Source organism: Bactrocera oleae, chromosome 4 (assembly GCF_042242935.1).
Source record: "Bactrocera oleae isolate idBacOlea1 chromosome 4, idBacOlea1, whole genome shotgun sequence".
NCBI classification, from domain to species: domain Eukaryota; kingdom Metazoa; phylum Arthropoda; class Insecta; order Diptera; family Tephritidae; genus Bactrocera; species Bactrocera oleae.
This window is the reverse complement of record NC_091538.1, coordinates 58,048,624-58,070,562: the sequence shown is the minus strand read 5'-3', so window position 1 is coordinate 58,070,562 and position 21,939 is coordinate 58,048,624. Positions and strand designations below refer to the sequence as shown.

The 21,939-nt window shown below is 32.2% G+C and overlaps 1 protein-coding gene across 7 annotated transcripts in view; it reads left to right on the top strand.

Annotated features, from left to right (window-relative positions):
* spab (space blanket) overlaps positions 1 to 21,939 on the top strand; it is a 32,891-nt gene extending 10,952 nt beyond the window's left edge. For 4 of the 7 annotated variants that reach the window (XM_014236028.3, XM_036360713.2, XM_036360772.2 and 1 more), the window contains exons 3-7: positions 7,180 to 7,687; positions 15,813 to 15,930; positions 16,106 to 16,442; positions 18,014 to 18,125; positions 20,081 to 21,939. In XM_014236028.3, coding sequence (XP_014091503.3) covers positions 7,334 to 7,687; positions 15,813 to 15,930; positions 16,106 to 16,442; positions 18,014 to 18,125; positions 20,081 to 20,131 — 972 coding nt within the window. In that variant the 5' untranslated portion in view covers positions 7,180 to 7,333 and the 3' untranslated portion in view covers positions 20,132 to 21,939. Of the gene's footprint in view, positions 1 to 4,244; positions 4,388 to 7,179; positions 7,688 to 15,812; positions 15,931 to 16,105; positions 16,443 to 18,013; positions 18,126 to 20,080 lie in introns of all 7 variants that reach the window. The other 3 variants (XM_036360650.2, XM_036360594.2, XM_036360950.2) reach the window with 3 other exon arrangements.

Here is a 21,939-nt window from a genome sequence, read left to right as displayed (position 1 = left end):
AGGGTTAATGTAAATTAATGAGTTTCCGCATTTCTTTGTTGATTTGGCTATTTCGGTAGAAGATAGACGTTTCAGTTTGGGAGTGTCTGTTACAATGACAAAACAAGTGGGCATAAATAACTGAAGCCAATGGGAGAAAAATTCAGATTTTACACATGTTTTCACACGGCACGTATGGTACATGCATATGTTAAAAATTATATCATATATTCCTAGTAAAGGATATGTGGAATGACTAATTTGGTTTCTAAAGCCTTAAATATAATAGTTGGACATAGGGGTGTAACATTACTTGCCTTTTATGACTTATTGATTTGAATTCTCTGCTTCATTAGTTAAATAAGTTAGTGAAAGAGTGGAGAAATAATATTTTATCTGAATTAAACTACCATAAAGGAAGTAAAAAATTTATAAATCGAATTCACAAAGTGTAAGTGACTGAATGGCTGATGACTTTATCATAGAAAATGGTTAATACTTGTATACATTTCTTTGTTATACCTATATACTCGTACTTTATACATTTTGTTGCAAATTTTAGAAATAATCAAAGTATGTGACCATTTGTAGGAAGTAGCCCAAGCATAGGGACTTTCGAGCACGGTGACTTTACTTGTATTGTCACTGTATTGGTGCATTAACAAGATGTACGCTTCAGGGGTCAACTTGAACGAATGTAATACAATACAAGGAACAACAATAAAGAGCAAAATATATTTCCACACGTTGACAGATAAATTTATTGTTATTACCTTTGTGCTCGATAACCACTGTGGAGGTGTAATTGTTGGGTGTTTCCACCATTGAATAAATACATAGAAATTGTAAGGGGCTTCAACTTACTTACAACACAATTACATTTACACAGGTACATACGTATCAACCACACATACTTGTACAGTAGTAGTATAATAGAAGAAATAAAATTGTATGAAGAAAATCAGCTAGGACATCATATAATATTATATTGGGAAGACAAGAAAATAAAAATAAAAATATTTTTGAAAGTAATAATTGTAAAAGAAATCATAATATGTGGTCTTTACAGAAAATATTAATATTGATAATCACATCAAATAAAACAAAAATAAATTCCATCGGTTTAAGTAAATCACTTAAGAAAATTTCGTATTCAGCAGCAGTATTTGATTCTTTGGTAGTTATTGCATATTAGGGTGTACATTAGGGTTACCATAACTTCCTAAGCTGATTTGTGTTTCGCTGACGCCCCCTGATGTTTCAGTGTTTGACCTCAAAAAATTTATGTTCAATTTAAACCGTGACTAAATCATTAAACTTTTCCCATGTATGGTATGAATTGTATTAAATATTTTATTTAATTTTTATTTGTTGGGGTTTTCCATAAAAACATTCCTTTAAAAGTTATACACAGTTAAAGTTAAGTATTAAATTAGAGTACACCGTGTCGTATAAGCAACACAGAATTTATCACGACAGTTGTATGAATGCTCAGCACGTCTTAGGCATAACTTTAAATGCGTATATTTTTTAAATGAATGTTTTTATGAAAAATATTATTAAATAAATTATTCTGAAAAATATTATAAAATTTTTTTTTCTCAAACACTAATCTAATATATTTTTACCAGTATACTAATCTAATCGAGAGTTTAGATAGAAAAAAAGTAATATGGTCACAGAAAATTCTGCTTGAAAATGCGAATATTTGGTAGAATTGCTTTTTAGATGAATAAAAGCTAAATATTTTCAAAAACACAATTTGGAAATGTTTTTAATACTCGGCAGTACCGACTTTTCAGCAATTATGTGTAAGATTTCTAGATGAGTTTTCCATTAATTAGAGAAAAAACATTTAATATTGTGCTATAATATAGCATTCCAGGGCTATGCAGGGCTTAAAGAAATTTCAGTGACGAATCTGGGCGCATCTAATATAAACATCCGAATAAAATCATTGCTCAACACATCATTATTATTAATTACAATATGCTATTTCGAATATGCAAAATGGTCATATTCCAGAAATGTTTATACTCTCGCAACATGTTGCACAGAGTATAATGAGTATAATAGTTTTGTTCATCTAACGGTTGTTTATATCACCTAAAACTAATCAGGATAGATATGGAGTTATATAATAAATGTAACAATGAGAACTGTTGGTTAAGTACTTATGTTTATTAAATGTAAATAATAGTGAACAAAGTCAAGGTAATGTGACTTTAAAAATTCAAGTTACTGCTCAAACAACTTATAACGACTTGGTGATTTTACGACTTGACGGTTCGACGACTTGACAACTAAATAACAACCTCTTATATCGATCGCTGCTCGATCAATCTTTGAGACCTACTTGTAGTATTTAAATCCGCAGATAATATTTTTTTGATGATGCCCTTGTGCCAAATCGGTAAAATCGGATCAATAACTACCCTTAGTTCCCATATACGCAATATAAATATTTTCGAACTTCCGATTGACCACTATCGATCAATACGTAAGAAATCTTAATGAAGTTCAAAAAAAATCTCATTCTAAAAACAGTGTATCCTCTTGCCTAAAATGGATGAGATCAGGGCATTCCCCATATACCAAATATAACGATTTTTAAACATCCGCTTTTACTTTGTATGTAAACTGTGTTGGTCAATCTGTTTTTAATGAAATTCAAACAGCATCTATAGCCTTTCCTTGCCGCCATATTCAACATAAAACGATTTTCGTTAGCCCAGACTGAAATTCGGACTTCCCATCCTTTGGTTGATGTTTCTTCATAGGTTGAAATGTCTCGCAACTTTTTTTAATACAAAGTTTGGCAACACCTGCAAATATTTCCCCGCCTTTGACTCTGCGTATAAAATTTTGGGTTACACTTGAACTAAGTGTTGCTTCCTTACTTGTTTTATTTAGAAACTTATCAAAACAATGTTGCCACCTTTAAAAAAACTTACACTGGGTAAAATATTATACAAAAATAAAAAGTAAGGCATTAAAGAAAACCTTCAATTTTAACACATTTTGAAGCTGAATTGCCGTCCAACTAAAGCTGATAAAAATAGTGCAGGATGAGTGCTAAAAATAGCATTTAAAAACGATATTCTTGGTAAAGATGCAAAATTTAGTAAAATATTCTAAATTATGTTTATAGAACTAACAAAGGTAATGAAGGTAAAAAAAAGTGTGTGCCAGTTGTCAGAAAATATTAAATTCATTTATGCAGTGCCCACTTATTTCTGATAAAAGTATTAATAATTTCGAGCTGAACAAGAAAACAATATATATTAAAATAAACAAGTGAGAATGAGATAAGTAATTGTATACTCTCGCAATGTGCAAACCGACCGTGACCGAAACCGGTGAAATTCGCTCTAAATGTTTTAATAATATATCTCACAGAATGTCGGTTACTTTTTACAAATAGTCAGCCTTAGATACCAAAAATGTGGTTAAATAAAGTTAAATCAAAGTTAAAAAAATTGAAATAACTATTCTTAGCTGGAAAATAGATGTTAAATATTTTGATTAATTTTAGAACATTTCTATAAATATTAAAGTATTCAATAACCAATTATTTCCAACAAACAAGTGTTGGTCGATAAGTTTATATGACAGTCAAAAATACAAATGCAAAATGTTGAATATTTGCTCTTAAATAAGTAAAAAAAAATTTAATGATGTTGCAAATTAGCTGGAAGCACTTATTTCTGTAGAAAATAAATAAAATCTGTACCAAGCTCCGTACAAACCAGGCAAATATAATATAAATACCTGGAAGGCAACTGGATAAATAGAATAAAGCCATGCATTTTTTTTTTTTTTTTGTTATTTAGAGTTTAGTGAATGTACAGGTAAAAAATTATTCTTTTTTGCATAGTCATAGCTTTCGCCTATCTCCCGACACCAACTACAAGAGCACAAAAACATAAGCAGGAAGAAAATCATAGTCTGTCGCTAGTTAGAACGCATTAAGGAAAGAGCATATAGAAATTTTGCATATATTTATTTAAAGTAACGCCGCAAGACTTTGTCAAACCCCCAGATGGCAAGAAAGTAGTTGAAAGAAGCGAACAAGTACTAACAGCCAGCATAAGAGAGAGCGAAGGCATGAAAAAACAAAAGAAATTTAAAATATGGCAAATATGTCGGAGAAATAGTCTGGGTTAAGGTAAACAATGTTGCAGGCAAGCATTTAAATTTACATTTGCCTTTAAACAAACATTGTTGCCATGCCATTAAACCACACATTTATTTGTTGCCGTTAGCCGCCCTGAGCGAAGGAGTGCCCGACTGGATGAATTTAAGCAGTTGCAAAGTTCTCTTTATTGTGTTTACAATACTTGGCATTTCTGTGGGCCAGCGCAGAGTTCTTGAACCCCAACTTAGCGGTATCTATATACACATGAAGGTACGTTAAGCGCTGTAAAATCTTCTGCGTTACTTTTATGTAACAAAACAGAATACTTTTATGGCGTTTTCATAACTCTTTACGCATGCAAAAGTGCTTGTAATTTTATTGGATTTTGTTTTGGTTTTCTTTTTCGTTTTTCACTCTGAGCTGAGAAGCAACAGGCGTGTGAATAGGAGAAATGATTTCTGCGCTGCTTGAGTGCGTTAACTGTTAAGTACCCTAGCATACATGTAGGCGCCGCCAGAAGGTAGCAAAATTATGCCGCCCACAATGTACACGGTCGATTTTTATGTGAATGCATAAACAGTGTTTATTCAAAAGGCTTTTAACGGCAATAATTTATGATAATTCGCAGGCGTATGAAATTGTGAATAGAAATTTTGTGAATTTGCAAATTCTTATGAACAGATTTCTCCTTTGGCGTTTCAAAATTTGTTAACAATATTCATTTATGTATATGCTAACACAAGCTTTGGCTCATTCATTTGTTGAGTAATGAAATATGCACATCCCTGATTATAATACACTGTTACCCAAATTTGTAGAGGAAATGGTAAAGGAATTGATTACAATGACAAAGTTGGTATGCATTATAATTTTGCTTTACTTTGATCTCTGAAGTGCGATAATACTTGAACACGTGGTAGCCCAAAGTATTATGTGATCTTAAAAAGTTCAGTGCATAACATTATTATAACGTCTCCTTTGTACAGTTTCAAAAACTGTATAATCAGAGCTCCAACCACTCCCACTTTTTATAAGCCGCCATATATATGGCAACCCGTCCGCTTTAGAGTTAATAACAGAAGTATTGACAACTAATTAACAGCAGAATTAGGACACTAAAAAAGTTCAAAATCGCTCCTTTCAACGCTCATATATAAACATATATTTCTAACCCTTTGATTGATGTAAATATCGCTTAATGCGCGAAATGCTTCAATACAAATTTAGTAGGTAGGTTAGGTTAGGTTGGTCTGATAGGCTAATGAGCCACGTTTAGGACCTTAGTGATGCCTGATGTAGTGCCGTTACGTAGTTCATGAGAATTAGTCATCCTTCAGAATGAAAGCGCTTGACGCGAAAATCAATAGGTTCTGCGGCTTCACTATCGACATCTCTTCCATTGCCTCATACCAGGCTATAACCAGTAAGTACTTCAATAATGTTCCTACAGTCCTTTCTATCAAGTGGAGGTAGGAACTTTGTGTATTTCTAATATACCGCTTTATATAGACGCTTTTGGAGAGTCTAGTACTTTATCACGAACACAAGTACCATATTTGGTTGGTACAAAGCATTCAGTAGAGATCGCGAAGTCATCGAAAACTTGCCTTATACAAGTCGTGCACCCACCTCTTCTATTAAAGATAACATCGAAAAAGCTAAAGAAACAGTGCTTGAAAATGTGGTGTTGCCATCAAAGAGATAGCAGAGGCTCTCAATACCTTTTATGCATCAACTCAATACATTTTGGTTAATGTTTTAGATATTGAGCGTGTAAATGCTTAACTCGTACCAAAACACTTGAATGCGCCATCCCATTCCAGTATGATTGTGACTGACTTTTTGACTAAACACGAAACGAGAGTCATCGCTCCACCACCACAATCTAGGAACAAAATTTTAATCGTTTTTTGCGCTGTTTATATAGACCTGTTCGGATCAAATATGATCTTGAATGTAAAGGTAGAACTAAGGATAGTAGTGGTTCGATAAAATATCATTCACAATATTAACAAGTTAGATAGATTTTTTTCTGCCTTTGGTTCGGTTATAATGTAAGACACCAATGAAAATCTTTTCGTATACGATATATCATTAGCCTATTAAACTGGCTACGTAATAATTTTAGCAGAGCGCCATAGCTGTGTTAGCAGTCAGCTTGAACTTCAAACTTTTGCTAGCATATAACGAGGTCATCATCATAATTTCTTGAGGCGCAAGATTAGACCACAGTTTATTAATTATCTATAGTTAATATATCGGAGGTTACACATCTTTTATTTATCCTTTACTAGCACATTGTTTCGCACTATTATGACAGGTATGACTAAGGTCCTTACGAAGTGTTTCTTTGTCATCAAAGAATTACTCTGCGCAGTAGTGCTTCCATTCTCATGTCCTTTTAATACTATCAAGATAATTGTTGATTGTTAGTTATAGTTGACACTACTGAAAGAGCAAATCAAATACTATGTATATGTACATAATTTACTTACTTATGTATTACATCTCTTACTCCTTACCATTGTTATTTTTACATACTAAAAACAGTTTTTGTTCACTTCAATAAAACATTTCGTATCGAACGAACATCTTTAAATTAAATGTTTTAATATTTATATATAAAAATTATTAATTACGAGAATTTGGTTGAGCTCATGCTTATATTAATAATTTCAGTATACTCGTTGGTTCATTGAACGCTTTAATATAGAAAATTTTTATTTTATTTCAATTTATTAATAATTCACCCAGCATTAGGCATTATTGCATGTTTTTATTCTTGTTCACTGAGGCAAACAAAATATTTGTGCGCCTTATAAACGTAAATCAAATTCAATTTTTAGTGAGGTAAATTTCACATTTTATAACGGTATTAGTGCAGTGGTATAAATTTTACATATTTTGCGCATAAGCTTCTTAATTTTTTATACGCATATAAAAGTATAAAATACATATAAAAGTGTATTTGCTGAAGTGAAATAAAATTAAATAAAATTATATTGAATTTAAATTTTTTTCGCTCTTTTCTGTTTCTTCTTTTTATTACATGTGGAACTCAGTAGCCCATATGGTAGTGGCGCAGTTAAAGCCGTGAGCGTCAGCGTGTATAGCCACATTCGCACAATTTTCCAACACTTTACTCTAAACAGGACCACACTGATACACGCACACACCCACTAGCAACGGTGAAACTAGTTTACCCACAACGACGCTATGAAGTCCACTTTGATTTGGTTATTGCTGGCCGGTGTTGGCGCCGTACTGCTGTTGGGCGACACAGTCGACGCCTGGAATCGACAGTTCTTCAATCGCTACTCCCGCAGCTGGCTGCGCAACAACGCTGATGTGTCGATTGGTGGTGGTGTCGGTGTAACCGGCCTGGGCGGAAGTGCTGGCAATGCGCAGCAAATTGACGACTTTAATGCACTCTTCGGCCTCGGTAACGATATGAACTTGCATGGCGGAAGTGTGGCTAGTAATGGCGGCGGTGGTGGTGGTGGTGTTGGTTACGGCAACTACGGCGCGGGCTATGATGTGGACACCGGTGGTTTTGGTGGTCAACAACAGGTGAGTTGCATATTACAACGTCATTTTGTCATCTAAGCAACAAAATACAACGCAATATCCGGCGGAGGGTTCATGTGAAAAACCACCGCTTAAGAGTGGAAATGTTGCAAAGTTTTGCAGCGCAATGAAAGTAATTAAAGTGAGTTGTAGAAACTCTAATACAAAAGTTGCTGGTATTCTCTGTTTTTTTTTTTTTTTTGCAATGCACCTTTCGCCACTAAACTTGTAAGGTGTTGTCATGGCTTGGTGGCAGCCAAGTGCTGAGGTTAAAAAGTTGCTTGCACAAAAGTCTTGTAAAAACTTAAGAACAAAGGCAAATGGAAATGAAAGAAATAACTAATTAAAGCAAAGGGGTTGGCGAAAAGTTGAAGTGCTGTAAAGTATTGGATAAAATGCAAGCGGACACAAGTTGGGGGAAGTAGCTGTATTTGAACAGTATTAATTGGTGAATTTTGCGCGAAAAAAATATACTTTTGTTGAATTGGTAGATTAGATTAGTTAGCAAAACTTAAGCGGATCTAAAGTCGACCAACTTGTTACTCTTCGTGATGTTTGAAATAATTAAAAATGTTTGAAGCAACCACTCACCAGAAATTATCTGGTTAAAGTGAAAATAAAGTAATTAAAAAAATAGAGATTACCGATATGATATAACTTTGAGGTAACCTTATCTATTATTTGGAAAATATCAAGGCGGTGAAGTGAACCGACTGAACGCGAACCAGCCCTTGAGACTTAAGTCAGCTTAAGTTAGCTTTATGCGCTAATCTCCTCGACGGAGATCACACTGCGACAATTGAAACACAAACCTTTAATCTATCTAAAACTTCCAGATATAAATCCAAACCCGTTTTTTATCAAGCTTTTTTTGATTTCGGGCAATTCATACGCCACAGAAATAGTGAAATTTTATTTACATGTAAATTTTCATAATTTGTTATCATTAGCGGAAGCGACTTAATACTTCACAGCATATACCGCAGAGAGTATTATTAATAGTTTCGTTGTCCTTACGGTTTCGATCGAATCGAATTATTCGATCTATACATAGAATTATATAAAACACAGAATTATATAAACATATCTATATATGGTATATCATTAGAAACACTAGTCAAATCAACTATATATATGCTATATATGTATATCTATTCGTTCGTCAGTGCGGAATAGAATCTAAAATAGCATAAGGACTTGGTGCAAGTGTTTCTTGGCAGCCTTGACTGCCTTGACAGGTAGCAAATTATAAATCGATGAAATTAGGGCATTACCAATTGGTGTTATTAAAATGTATATAAAATACAATAACTCTCTAATTAGATAGACTGCGAAAAAACAACAAATTGAAGTAGGACATATGTTGAGTTAAAGTTACAAAAAGGGCGTGTCCAACCTTCAATATTTTCAATATAAATATCTGAAAAGCTATTTGAGCTACAGATAAATTAGAATGAACCAAAAAACTGATAGTTATGTAATTTATAGCTTGAAATGAGATTGTGTACAGAGAAAAAACATCGCTGAAAGGCAGGATTTTTAGCTTATTCTTAAAAGGTAAATAATACAAAAAAATGTTTTGTTATAAAAATTACCAATAAATAACCGTTTATATGGTATTAAAATTTTTGATAACGTGGATTCTTTTAGAACATAAAATTTCGTAAAATAAATCTCCCTCACGGCTTTTTCCAATCCGAAAATTTTAAAAAGATATGAAGAACGAGGAAGACCACCAAAAAAGTTTGAATACGCCGACCTGCAAGCAATATTGGATGAAGACGACAGTTCAGTCAAAAGGAAATGGCAGCCATGTTAAATGTTGCACAACAAACAATTTCAGACCGTTTAAAAGCTATGGGAAAGTTTCAAAAAACCGAACCGAAAAAACACTTGTGAAATGTTGCTTCAAAGATATGAAAGAAAATCAGTTTTGCATGGAATTGTCACTGGCGATGAAAAATGTATTTATTTTAAGAATCCTTAACGCATAAAATCATTTGTTAATCCGGAACAACCGTTAACATCGACTGCAAAAACAGATCGATTCGGTAAGATGGCAATACGCTGTGTTTGGCGAGATCATAAGCTTCTAAAACTCAAAGACAAAGCAGCTGCACGCAAAGCAAAATCGGTTCAGGATACAATCAAAGTACTTGGCTGAGAGTTGCTACCCCACTCGACTTATTCACCAGACATGGCACCTTTCGATTACCAATTGTTTTCATCGATGGGACACGCATTGGCTGAGCAGCACTTCGCCTCCGCTTAATGGCAAAACCTTACTTTATGCCTTATGATTTATTTGGTAGTAGAAGTACAATTACTCTTTCCTCTAATTGTACGACAATTTAGAATACAAAACTCCATTCAAAATATCGAAAAATTTTATTTCAATCATTTAAAAAAATTGGTCGAAATTATTTATATAAGTTACGGAGGAGAAAAATAATATATACTGACTTTTCGCCTGTCTTAGACTTTAAGCAGTAAATACAGGTTCATATCCTCTTAAATGCTTCCCACAGACAGAAAGCTTCTTTAGGCAATATAATGACGAAAACGGGGGTATCGGAATAAAAAAAATAAGAAAAAATATTTGGATTAATTAGAAAAAATATAGATTTCGTCTTCATATAATGATGGCATATTCTAACTTAGATCATGCTAGAAAACTGATTGTACCAGGCCTCCGAATAAAAACTAGAGCTTAAGATAGAAAAGAGTACCGGGCATGTTCCAGGAACCCAATGAAATTGATATGAATTCGTTTTTACAAACCAAATGTTTTCAATTAAACTTTCCTGCATACCGCATAATTTTGTTTATTTATAAAACTTTTTATTTCACATCGAAACAGCTGTTTATCGGCTTTTCTTGGGAAAATTTGTTACCCCTAGAGTATTGGTTGTATTGATAGCAAACAGTCAGTATATTACTGTAGTATAACAGTGGCTATTTAGTTCAATTGCAAGGACTTTCAACAACATTGCAATCTGTATTTTGTCTCATTTCAAAATCCTTTAACGAAATCTTAATTTTTTCCTATAAAATTTTGTGTTTGCTAATAAAGAGTAGCAAAATTATGCAAAAATATATAAGCTTATATTATTAATCAAATTTCACACATAAAGTTAGATTAAGTAATCCGACTGATACACGTAAAGTCAAGAATGACACCACTTGGACAGCAAGAAACGCCATTTCGTTGTGATCAAAAGACTGTCGAATATCAATAAAGCGCCTTGAGGCTGGTTCGTGAAAAGTATGACTACCGATATGCTTCAACCTTAATCTAACAAAAGTTGGACAGTGGAAGATGTACCGCGTGAGACCCAATAAGACAGTATCCAGTGAGAACTCCTATCTCTGAAAAGAACCTTGCTAAGAGCTAATAATTCAATACAACTCTTACGTTGCACTTTGATGTAAAAAAGTATAACGTTTATATAGGTGCTGGTTGTTGACTAACGATTTCTGAGCTTAAACAAGATGCATAGCGCCAGTGCTAAAATACAACAGTCCCGCGGAACACTGACCCAGTCTGATTCTATTGGGGCAAGGATGCCTTTCATTGTGAGCTCATCCGCTTTGCAATTTCCAGCAATTCTGCTATAAACAGACACTCAAAATAGTCTGGTATCAATGTAACTTTATACTATTGCTAATGCTATTGCTAATGCTGTTGCGTTTTGCTGTGCGATTGAATGTTCAACTCTCTGAATGAAGGTGCACTGCGAAGCACACTTTCTACTGTTACGTTAATTGCAGCCTCTTCTGCTTGAAAAATACTACAGTACTTTGGTATCCTGAAGCTAAAGTTAATGGAGTGCTTTTGACAGAAAACTCTCCCTCGAATGTTCCTCTGCCCACATATCCCTCTCACGATTTTCAAACGAAATCACTTCGTTTGCATGTGAAAGTGGAATACTGAAAATAGCGGCATGATTTAACTACTACTAAATACTCGTATATATTATATAAGTATCATCGATTTTCTCAAATTATTTCATTATCCTTAAATTGCTAACAACTCACAAGGGTTGTTAGTCCTTAGCTCCAGCCATCTTCAAGGAAGACTAGTTTGCTTTGTCATTATTTAATTAACAAAAATCCATATAACACATACATACATATGCATATCTTTTTATGTCTTTAATTTTACATAGTCTTTTGGGAAATCAAATGATTTTAATTCAAACATACCAAATGAATTTAAAATTGAAATTGAATGTGGCAAGTCATCACAATATTTACGGCAATTCATTGAATTTCATTGCAAAAGTTAATTAATATGATGAGAATGCAAACATGCCTGCTCAGTTGCACTAATATGTATAATATTTACTTATCATGAGAATCAGAATACATATATATATATATATATTAGGGTGAATCAAAAAAACTAATGTTTTCTTCACTTCGTACTCTGAAGAATTTGTTGATAGACCTCTAAGAAAGGTACTCCAAGTAAGTATGAGCTCTTAATTGTAACTGGAAAGACCTTCACTTTACGGTTTTAAATTTTTTGTTTTATTATCAGATAGAAAAATTCACAACTCGCTTGAAAAAATATATCTCATAGTCTTATAGAAAATTTACTGCTCTATACTAATGGTCTCCGCTTTTCTCTCTCTTTGCTTTTTTTTGTTTTTTTGAGTTTTCCAACCAAGCATTGATATTTGACGATGAATATCTCGTAAACGCTTAACTTATTCGAAAAATTCTACAAACCATTTTTGTATATACGAAAATTTCCTACAAGACTATTAGATTTGCAATTTAAAATTATTTTTTTGCATTGAGTTATAAAATTCAAAAAAAAAAAGAAAAAATTGCCCTAAAAGAGTCAAACTTCAACCGTTAATATCTTTCAAATGGTTAGGTTTACGAAAAAATCGTAATCGACTTTTTTTGAAGAACACAAAACAAAATATTTTTTCAAATAATTGGAAGCGAGATATGAGTTTTGCTATCTGATAATAAGAAAAAATAGAAAATCGTTAGGTGGAGGACGTAGAGGTGTCTATTAACCAATTTTCAGAGTACCAAGTAAAAAAACAATCTCTTTTTTACCCACCCTAATATATATATATATATAATATATGAACATTTAGTTATTTATTTCGATTTCACATTGAAGCAAAATAAAATGAAATTCGCAATCGATTTGTTTTTAAGAAGTTATCTTGTCCGCCCACACGAACACGCGTCGGCATTAAAATTCAATTAAAATGCATTTAATTTTGACAAAATATTATATGTGAGTTATATTTTGATTTCCAATTTAAGCTTACTGGCATTTCATATTTTGTTAATTGAGCATTGTTGTTTTAGAACGTTTTATTTTTGTTTGGTTTAGATTTTGGTAAATTCACAGTTTGATAAGTCGGCAAAATTATAATTAGAAATTAAATTTTTGCAAAAAAAAACACTTAATGACCTGAGACATTCTTTCGTATTGTAAAGCAAAAATTATTTCTAGTGTTTCAACTAATAACAGCAATTAACTTTTATTCAAATTTGAGTAATTTTTTGTCATCACTTTTTAGTCACAAAAAAATCATTTTAAGAATTAAAACAGGATTTGGAGAATTCATAACTTTATTTTTTTTTAATTTCTAGACAAAATTTTAGCAATTGCAATTACTGAAATGTTTAACGTTTCCAAACCTCATATTAAAGACCTACAACAACAACAAAGAAGTTGTGTAACTGATTGAACAAAAAAGAAGAAATTTGTCTGCTTGAATTTCTAAGCTTTTTGGTTGCATTCAACAAAATATAGCTATAAACCAATTTCGAAACTTAATTGATTTTTCGTGTCGCATATAGAACTAATTATGATTACCAAGATATAGGGATGCAAAACCTAATACATCACAGTTGTCAAACGGAAAGTATACTAAGAATCTTTAATTTAGTTATATTTATGTATAGAGTTGCCAAATTTCTAAAAAGATAAAATTAAAATAATAGAAATAGGGCGAGAATATATTTTTTTCATTATATATTCGCAAACAAATAAATTTTGGACTAGAGTTGCCACCTACCAAAAAATTTACAAATCGGCATAAAATATGTGCCAAACGCAAGCCGTTTAAGAAAGTCTTTTGTTAATAGTTCGGCGCAGTAATTTGTATATATTTTGTATCAGTAAATACAAAATCATATTTTGTCTTCGAAAATAAAAGACATTCAAAAATACAGGTAGATTTTTTACTAATTTTCTACTTTCTTTAATTTTTAAAAATATTACAAATTGTAAATTTTCCGTTCTTGTTAGTTCATGCGAGATATTCATACTCAATTTGAAGTTAATCGACAGATTAGAATTTGATATATAGTGGCGACTACAATGAAAAAGTAATTCCGAGAAAAACGACTTTGAAGCTTCGTTGTACGCTCAAGTCGGCCGTGAAGCCACGACACCAAAATGACTATAACTTTGAAATTAATAAGAATTTTGAAAAATGCTTTTGAAAAGTTAATTATGAATATACAAACGAAATAATAATATATAATAAAGTACAAGAATAATATCGAAATAAAAAAAAGACATTTTCGATTTTTCCAAACTACTAGACCTGAATATCCCAGTAGCCCAATATCACTTAATTTCACAGATTTAAAATAAAAACCTTAATATAGTAAAATAAACAAAAAATTTTTTTTTAATATTTGTTCCAAAAAAAAAAAAATTTTTTACTATTTGTTATAAGTTCTTTTCAACCAGTTATAATCATTCAGGACCTAAATGTGGTTGCACTATTATATATTTTAATTAAACCAAAAGTTATTTAAAACTACCTTAGTTGCCCCACCTCAACTTTCACAACGAATTTTATAGACAAATTACACGTACAACCTCCAGCAATGCATTCTAAATTTTCCAGTGAGTTCGGTCGGAATTGTTTACCAACATGCGTGAATATATACATACTAAATTATGCGCTTCTAATTAAATGCATTCATATTGCAAATATTAAATGTTTGCTTCGTCGCGCATCAGCTACAGCAACCGGTGACTGCGCAATGAAATTGCACATCACTCATACGCCATGTAGGACGGTCACAGCAATAAACAGATAAGGCTTTACCGTTTTCACCACTTTCAACTTTGCTCCTGACATCCAACTCAATTAGTGGCACAAATGGCAAATGTAATGTTGCATTTGCGATGCTTGTGTGGGCGTAGAAAGTGGTAGCATCGCAAATTGAATTTTAATACATGCATGTGAGCATGTGCATATGTGTGCGTTCAGACTATATATATTCATAAACCGACGAGCATATTTATTTATAAAATATGACATGTCATTTACATACACATGAAGGTGATATTAGGGCATCCGTTATTTCCTAAGTTGATTTTTTTTCATTTCCTGCCCTAAAAAAAGTATCCGACGTGAGCAAGCTCTTTACTTGTATTTTCAATTTAAACCGTGCCTAAAACATTTTACTTTTCCCATACATGGGATTTTTTGCAATAAATTTTTTATCTCCAAAACAAAAAAGCGCATAACTTTAAAATAATGATATGCTAAAACAAAATTTTCCACTTTACAAAATTAATTAATTCAATAATTTTTTTTTTATATTTATATATATATTTTTTTTATACACAGTTAAAGTTTTGCCTCAACTATGTGGTATTCATACAGTACACCGTGTCGTATAAGCAACATAGAATTTATCAGACAGTTGTATAAAAGCTCAGTACATTTGATGCATACCTTTAACTGAGTATAACTTTTAAGGCAGTGGTTTTATGGAAAAATTATTAAGACCTTTTTTATAGATCGAAAAATGTATTACTAGAATATTACTTTTTCAAGGTTTCAGCTTTACTTGTTTAAAGCAAAATAACAAAACATCTTATGTTATATGTGTACATGGGAAAAGAAATATGAGTTAGGACGTTTTATATTATATTTACAGTAATAGCTTTTTTATGTTAGATCCTTTTTTATGGCGCAAAAATGTAAACTTCAGGGTGTGTGTGCAAAAATAAAATCAAGTTGGGTAATAACGGACACCCTAATATACATACATATTTATATACGCATAAACACCCTCTCGCTCTTTAAAATACATACACACTCACATACACATGTTTCTCTGGCAGCAGACGGAGATATATGGCATCGTGGAACCGTTAATAGAGGATACACCGTGCGTGAATCGCGCTTGTCAGGTCAATGATGATTGCTGTCCCACAGGTGTCTGTGTCAATACGTACGGTGGTAAGTGCAACAACAACACACATATATATTCAAATATACAAATGTACATATGTGTCGCGCGCGTTGACGATGTCTTAATATACATATATCGCATGGTACGAAAGGTCACCGCGCGCCATAAAATTTCAAAATTTACTTACACGCTCTTTTTTATCGACATTTTTTCTTTTAATAGAAGGTAAATGCATTTACGTTTATGGGCGTAAACGCGATCTCTGTCATCGTAATACGGACTGTAAGTTGGGCATGTCATGCCTGAAGAGCGCAGCTGGTAATCTGATGTGTCAACCGAGTGCATCTGCAGCTCATCTATTGAATGCGGTTGGCGGTGTCGTTGGCGCTGCTGGTATTGGTGTAGGCGATGGTGGCGTCCTCGGCGGCAGTGCTGCTGCTAGTAATAACGCTGTTGGCTTTGATGTTGACGCAAATATGGCAACAGCTCCCAAGTTGACGTTGAATACGAAGCAATTTGGTGAAGATTGTTTATCGTCGAGCGATTGTAATGTGAGCAAGTAAGTGAAACATATTAGTATGTGTGTATGTGTATGTATATTTATATAAATATTACTGGCAGTATAGATGTTGATATTAAATATTACATGTAATATTGGCTATAAAAGGCGAATGTTGCAATTTTTTATGAGCGAAATAAAGCATTGTTCCAGCGCAAGTAGGTAAGGTTAGATTAGTATCGCGGAAATATACTTGTTGGTCTTTTGGGATACCAATGGAGCATAAAATAAGACACGGAAATTATGGAACGGACGTCATTAACTGTGTTACTGCAGAAGCTAGCAATAAAAGTTGAGTACAACAAACAGCATGTCTGCTCTAGTTCTTCTCTTTTCCTCGCCATTACAATTTAACAATCCAAGTAGTATTACAAGTAGATAGCCGAAATAAAAGCCTACGGTCGGATGGGTCAATTTTGGTGTTGCAAAACTCCATAAACTCGGTCACAGACATCATATGGATCCTAATATATTTTTTTTATCTCACAAACTCTCCGATATGTAACAAAAGGTTATTAACCTAGTCAAACTGGCTAGCAGTATCGGACTTTAGTTATATATAGCAAAACCGAAGGCCCTAAGAGCCAATTTCTCTAGCAGAATATAAATAAAGAATGAAAATCACAAGATTGAGTTCGCCGATTATTTCTGCTGCCTCAGAATCATTATAACAACAACGCGATTTGAATTTGAAATTGATCGCGCAAATAGTTTTGGAAATATCAACGTATTATTAAGAATTTTTTTACTAAGTGGAGTCGGCTGCCAAACGCGGTTTTCTCGAAACGCTGTATTCAGAGTTGTTGAGGAATTTTTTTCCGTAACGACCGGACCAATCAAATTGAAATTTTCACACAACCTTCGTAGATATATTTGTCAGCTAATGATTGAAAGAATAAGATTTTGGACAATATTTTCATAATTTCTTAAGCCACTCTGAAGTGTAAACTTTTCCACAAAAACGACAATTTTTTGTGTAGCCGCCATTTGGTAAAAAATCAAAATTTTGACTAGTCCTTCGATCATTACCTGTACTTATCTGTATTAATAATAAATTTTTGAATTTTAAGATTTAAAATAATTTTGAGCAGGAAAATCGTCCTTAACGCTAGACACCTGTTTTCGGAGGCCCGCCTGGAAATCAAAGGAACCCAACATTTTTTTTAAATTAATTTTAAACATTTAAAACTACTTTAAAAAAAACCACAATAAAACTCGTTTTTTGGGACTTGCAAGTGGATATAACTGGTTTTAATCGACTTAAGCTATGTTAGATATTTTTTCCTAGTGTGGATTAGTCTTTAGTAGTTACTTTAATATAATTAAAAACTAAAAATATAGTATGGTATTTAAGATAACATATATTTTCGTTTAACTCAGTGGGAATTTAATTTTACTTAACGTCGACTTAAGAAATTTCAAAATCTACTCTATCACTTCGATCAACACGCCACAACTACAATTACATATTAGTATAACATATTCAAAAAATTATTCTATAGATTCCTAAAATAAATTTCCTCATTACTTTATGCACTTATAAGCAACTCATGTATTGCAATTTCTTTCAGGGGCTTATGTTGTCAGCAACAACGCACCCACCATCGCATACGTCCACGCAAATTATGCGCTTACTTCCGGGATCCTTTCATGTGCATCGACATTATGCCAGCCGAAGATGAGGTAAGCAAGTGCTATACATATACATATGCAGTTTGTGTGTCTATATAACATTCATATATGTATGTATGTAAATAAAGAATGCACTCAATTGAAGGTGTAAGTGCCTGAGGAGCTTATGCAATGAATTAATTCAGTACTTAAGTGAATTCATGAGGAATTGAGGTGAAATGTGGCAGGTGATGGTGAAATTGCCAAAGTACATAAGCCGCAGCAAAGCCCAGATAAACACAAGCAAGTGAACTTAGCGGCTTAAGTGCTTGCAGCCACCTGAGATACATAGTTAGTAAGAACAAAAATAAATTATACACACTTCGCCAGTAAGAAGCATGCACTTGCCTTACAGTACAGTTAATGAGAAAAATTTAAGGGAAAACAGTGTTGATTTTCAGCACTAAAGAGTGCATTGACTCTAACTGCACTTTTGTGCTATTTTTATTTATTAAAATACTGTTATATGGTTTGAGATGATTTAAAACCGACTAACTGTTGTAACAAATGAATTAAAAAAACAAAATCAGATCTTCGAGTTGCCTAGAAAGTGTGGTTTCCCAAATTTAAATTGTTTACCATTGTAGATACGTTAAAAGGGTGTTTGTTTTAGAGGTATAAAACTTTTTACTAGTAAAACACAGAAAAATGTGTGAAATACAATAGCTAATATTTTTGTTTAAAAAATACATAAATTTTGATTTCCAAATGATCATGCGAAGCTGAAAATTTTGGAGTTATATTAAAATACCTAGTTAGTAATTTAACAGGCCAATGTCTTATGCATGTCAATAAGTTCTCCTGTCCGAAATAGAGTAAAGAAGGCTTCTCAGAAGTTTTTGCATTCCGAATGGAGTATTTATTCTTAGTTTCGTACGATGAATTGATACATTTGATTTGATACTAAAACAGTTTGCCAAATCCTTAAAACAAATTTCCATATTTTTAAAACGTTTTTACGGTCTAAGTATTTGCTTTATAAATTGCCAAAATATACTGAACATAAATGTTAAATACATGTGTTTATCTGGTACAGCTGGTTTGATAGTTAGCACTCTAGGAAATTCTAAATCTCTGAAAAACAACATATGTATTTTAGTACCTTGAGTTTTGGTAAGCTAGAACCATCTGAGGACATTAATGTCAAAGTCATGAGTTTATTTTGACAGCTGGTTTGACAGTTAACCTTCTAGGAATTTCTATATCTTCAAAAACAACACCATATAGATGTTAACATAGTACAATGAAATGTTGAAAGTTAGAAACAGCTAGAGACACTAATGCTAAACCTGTGAGTTTATTTTGACAGCTGCTTTGACAGTTTGCCTCTAGAAAGTTCTGTATCTTTAAAAAAGCACCATATATATTTTATTACCTAGAAATTTCCAAGCTGGTTTCCAAGAAATTTTGACAGCTGGTTTGACAATTAGTCCTCTGGGAATTTCTATATCTCCAAAAAACACACACTATATGTATATTAGTACTTTAAAATGTGGAAAGCTAGAGATATCTAGGAGATCCAACAACTTTGAGGAAGCCAATGTCGAATAATTTTTTTGAGTAAAGATTGCAACATACCGGAAAGTTGCACACCCTATACAAGTGCGCATAAATTTAGGATTTGTAATCTAATCAGAAGAAAAACCTGCGTCACAGCCACTTCAACACAAGCAAAATTTAATGAAGCCATCATTTCCGCTATTACTGCCATGCTTCAATGCACTCATACTGATTGACAAAACGTAGTAGCTGCTTACCGAGTGTGTCAATTTCAAAATAAGCTTTATTCAAGGATAAGTTAAGTGTGGAAAGCACGCAAAAAAAAAGAAAGAGGGAGGAAACGATAAAACTTTACTTGACTGCTGACTGCTGACTGCTGAAAGTTGGGAAAGAATTCAAATAAATTACAAAGTGTACTTTTTTATTTATTTTGCATTGCATGATTTTTTTTGTCGGTTTCTTTGCAGGAAGTGCGCGACTCACGCTTGCTATCCGCCTTCAGTCAGCGACGCATGTAATGAGGAGGAGTAAGTTGAAGAGGCAGAAAGGAGGTGTAAAAGAAGAAGAAAGAGAAAGAAGCGACAAAGCGACAAAGCGAGGAATAAGGTTAAAAGAAGGAGAAAGGATGTAAGGAAGGAACGGAGGTGGGAAGGCAACTCACATGAAAACACACAAACAGTTATTGTGGAGATACCAAGGAAATCATACATATACACACCCATACACATACAAGTATATACCATACTTTCAGTCAGCGCGTGTGAAATTCAAACAGGACATACTCGAGTCGGCGCGATATGCAATGTAAACGGAGGCAATGAAAACAATCATATTGAACTACGATTTTGAGAAGAAAACCAAAGACAAAAACAAAAATTACAATGAAACTCTAACAAGATTAAAGATCACAATAACATATCAAGCAAAGTTAAACTTAAAGTCGAAGAAAAAAGTAAATTTAAATTAAAAATAAGGTAAAACAAATATTGCAAAAACTAACATATCATTTATTCGGAGAATGTATGAAAATTGTTTGACTGCAGAAAATTATTGAAGAAACTATTTAATTGTTAATGCTATTAGCACACACACACACATACTTAATGAATTATAAATGTATTACAAATTATATTATTGTAACAAACTATATATACTCGAAGAGATCATACATATGTATTTATGTATACATATAAGCAAATCTATATACACATACATATATGTTTTAGTGTGCGCAATGCAATAAAAACAACATAAAATAAACATTTGATTTAAAAACTTCAAAGAAAAGTTAAAAAAAAGCGTTTTAAAAGTAAATAAAAAATTTCAAATTTAAATGTAAAGTAGCGGAAGATGTTGTAAAATCATATATATGTATATGCTATATATTATTAGAAATAAATACCAAAAACAAAAATAATTGCAATGATTTGCTGACAAAAACCACAAATTATACTGGCTGAGGCATAATTATAAACAAATATATATATATATAAATAAAAATATAAATATAAATATATATATAAAACACATATATATATAAATAAATAAAAAAAATTTATATATGTATGCATATAAAATACAAATAAAATATATACATATATATAAATATTTCAAAAATATTATTAAGTGCATTTAAAAAAAATACATTGTTGAAGCAAAGCAAAATATTATTAACATTAAGATTATCAAATAATATACAATGCAATTAAAGCGAACTTTAAGCTACAAATTATTGGAATTATTGCAATTATGGCAGAAGAAGTATTGATACAATGCATATCCCTTAATGAGTCAATCATTTGTGTAAATCTCAATGTATTAACATATATATACTAAGTAATTAAAAAATAATTCAAGTGTAAAGCAAAATTAAATTGTTTCAAATTACAACAAAAATTAATCTTGTATTTAAATTCTTTGCGTAACACTAAAGTCAAGTCATTTACATATCCTGAGTGTTTGAAATTCCGAAACTACATTTGTAATGCATGTGCAATTTTTCTCATTACAACAAATATAAATTATTATTATAGTTGTAAGTGTAATTTAATAAAAAACGAACCAAAGTATCCGTTGAAATGCGACAGAAGGCGCATAGCCGCTGGAGAGGCAGCCGCATTTGCTAATGAGCGAACATATGAGAATTGTTTTCATTTGAAATTTCAATTTTTTGTTTTCTATACTTCGTATTAAAGTTTTTGAAACATTTTCGTAATATGTATTTAAATATGTAAATTAAATATTATATGTGCAAGAAATAAGAAAACAAGTACATAAATAAATGAGAGCATATAGTAAGGCCCGCAAGGGCTTTGAAAAGCCAAAA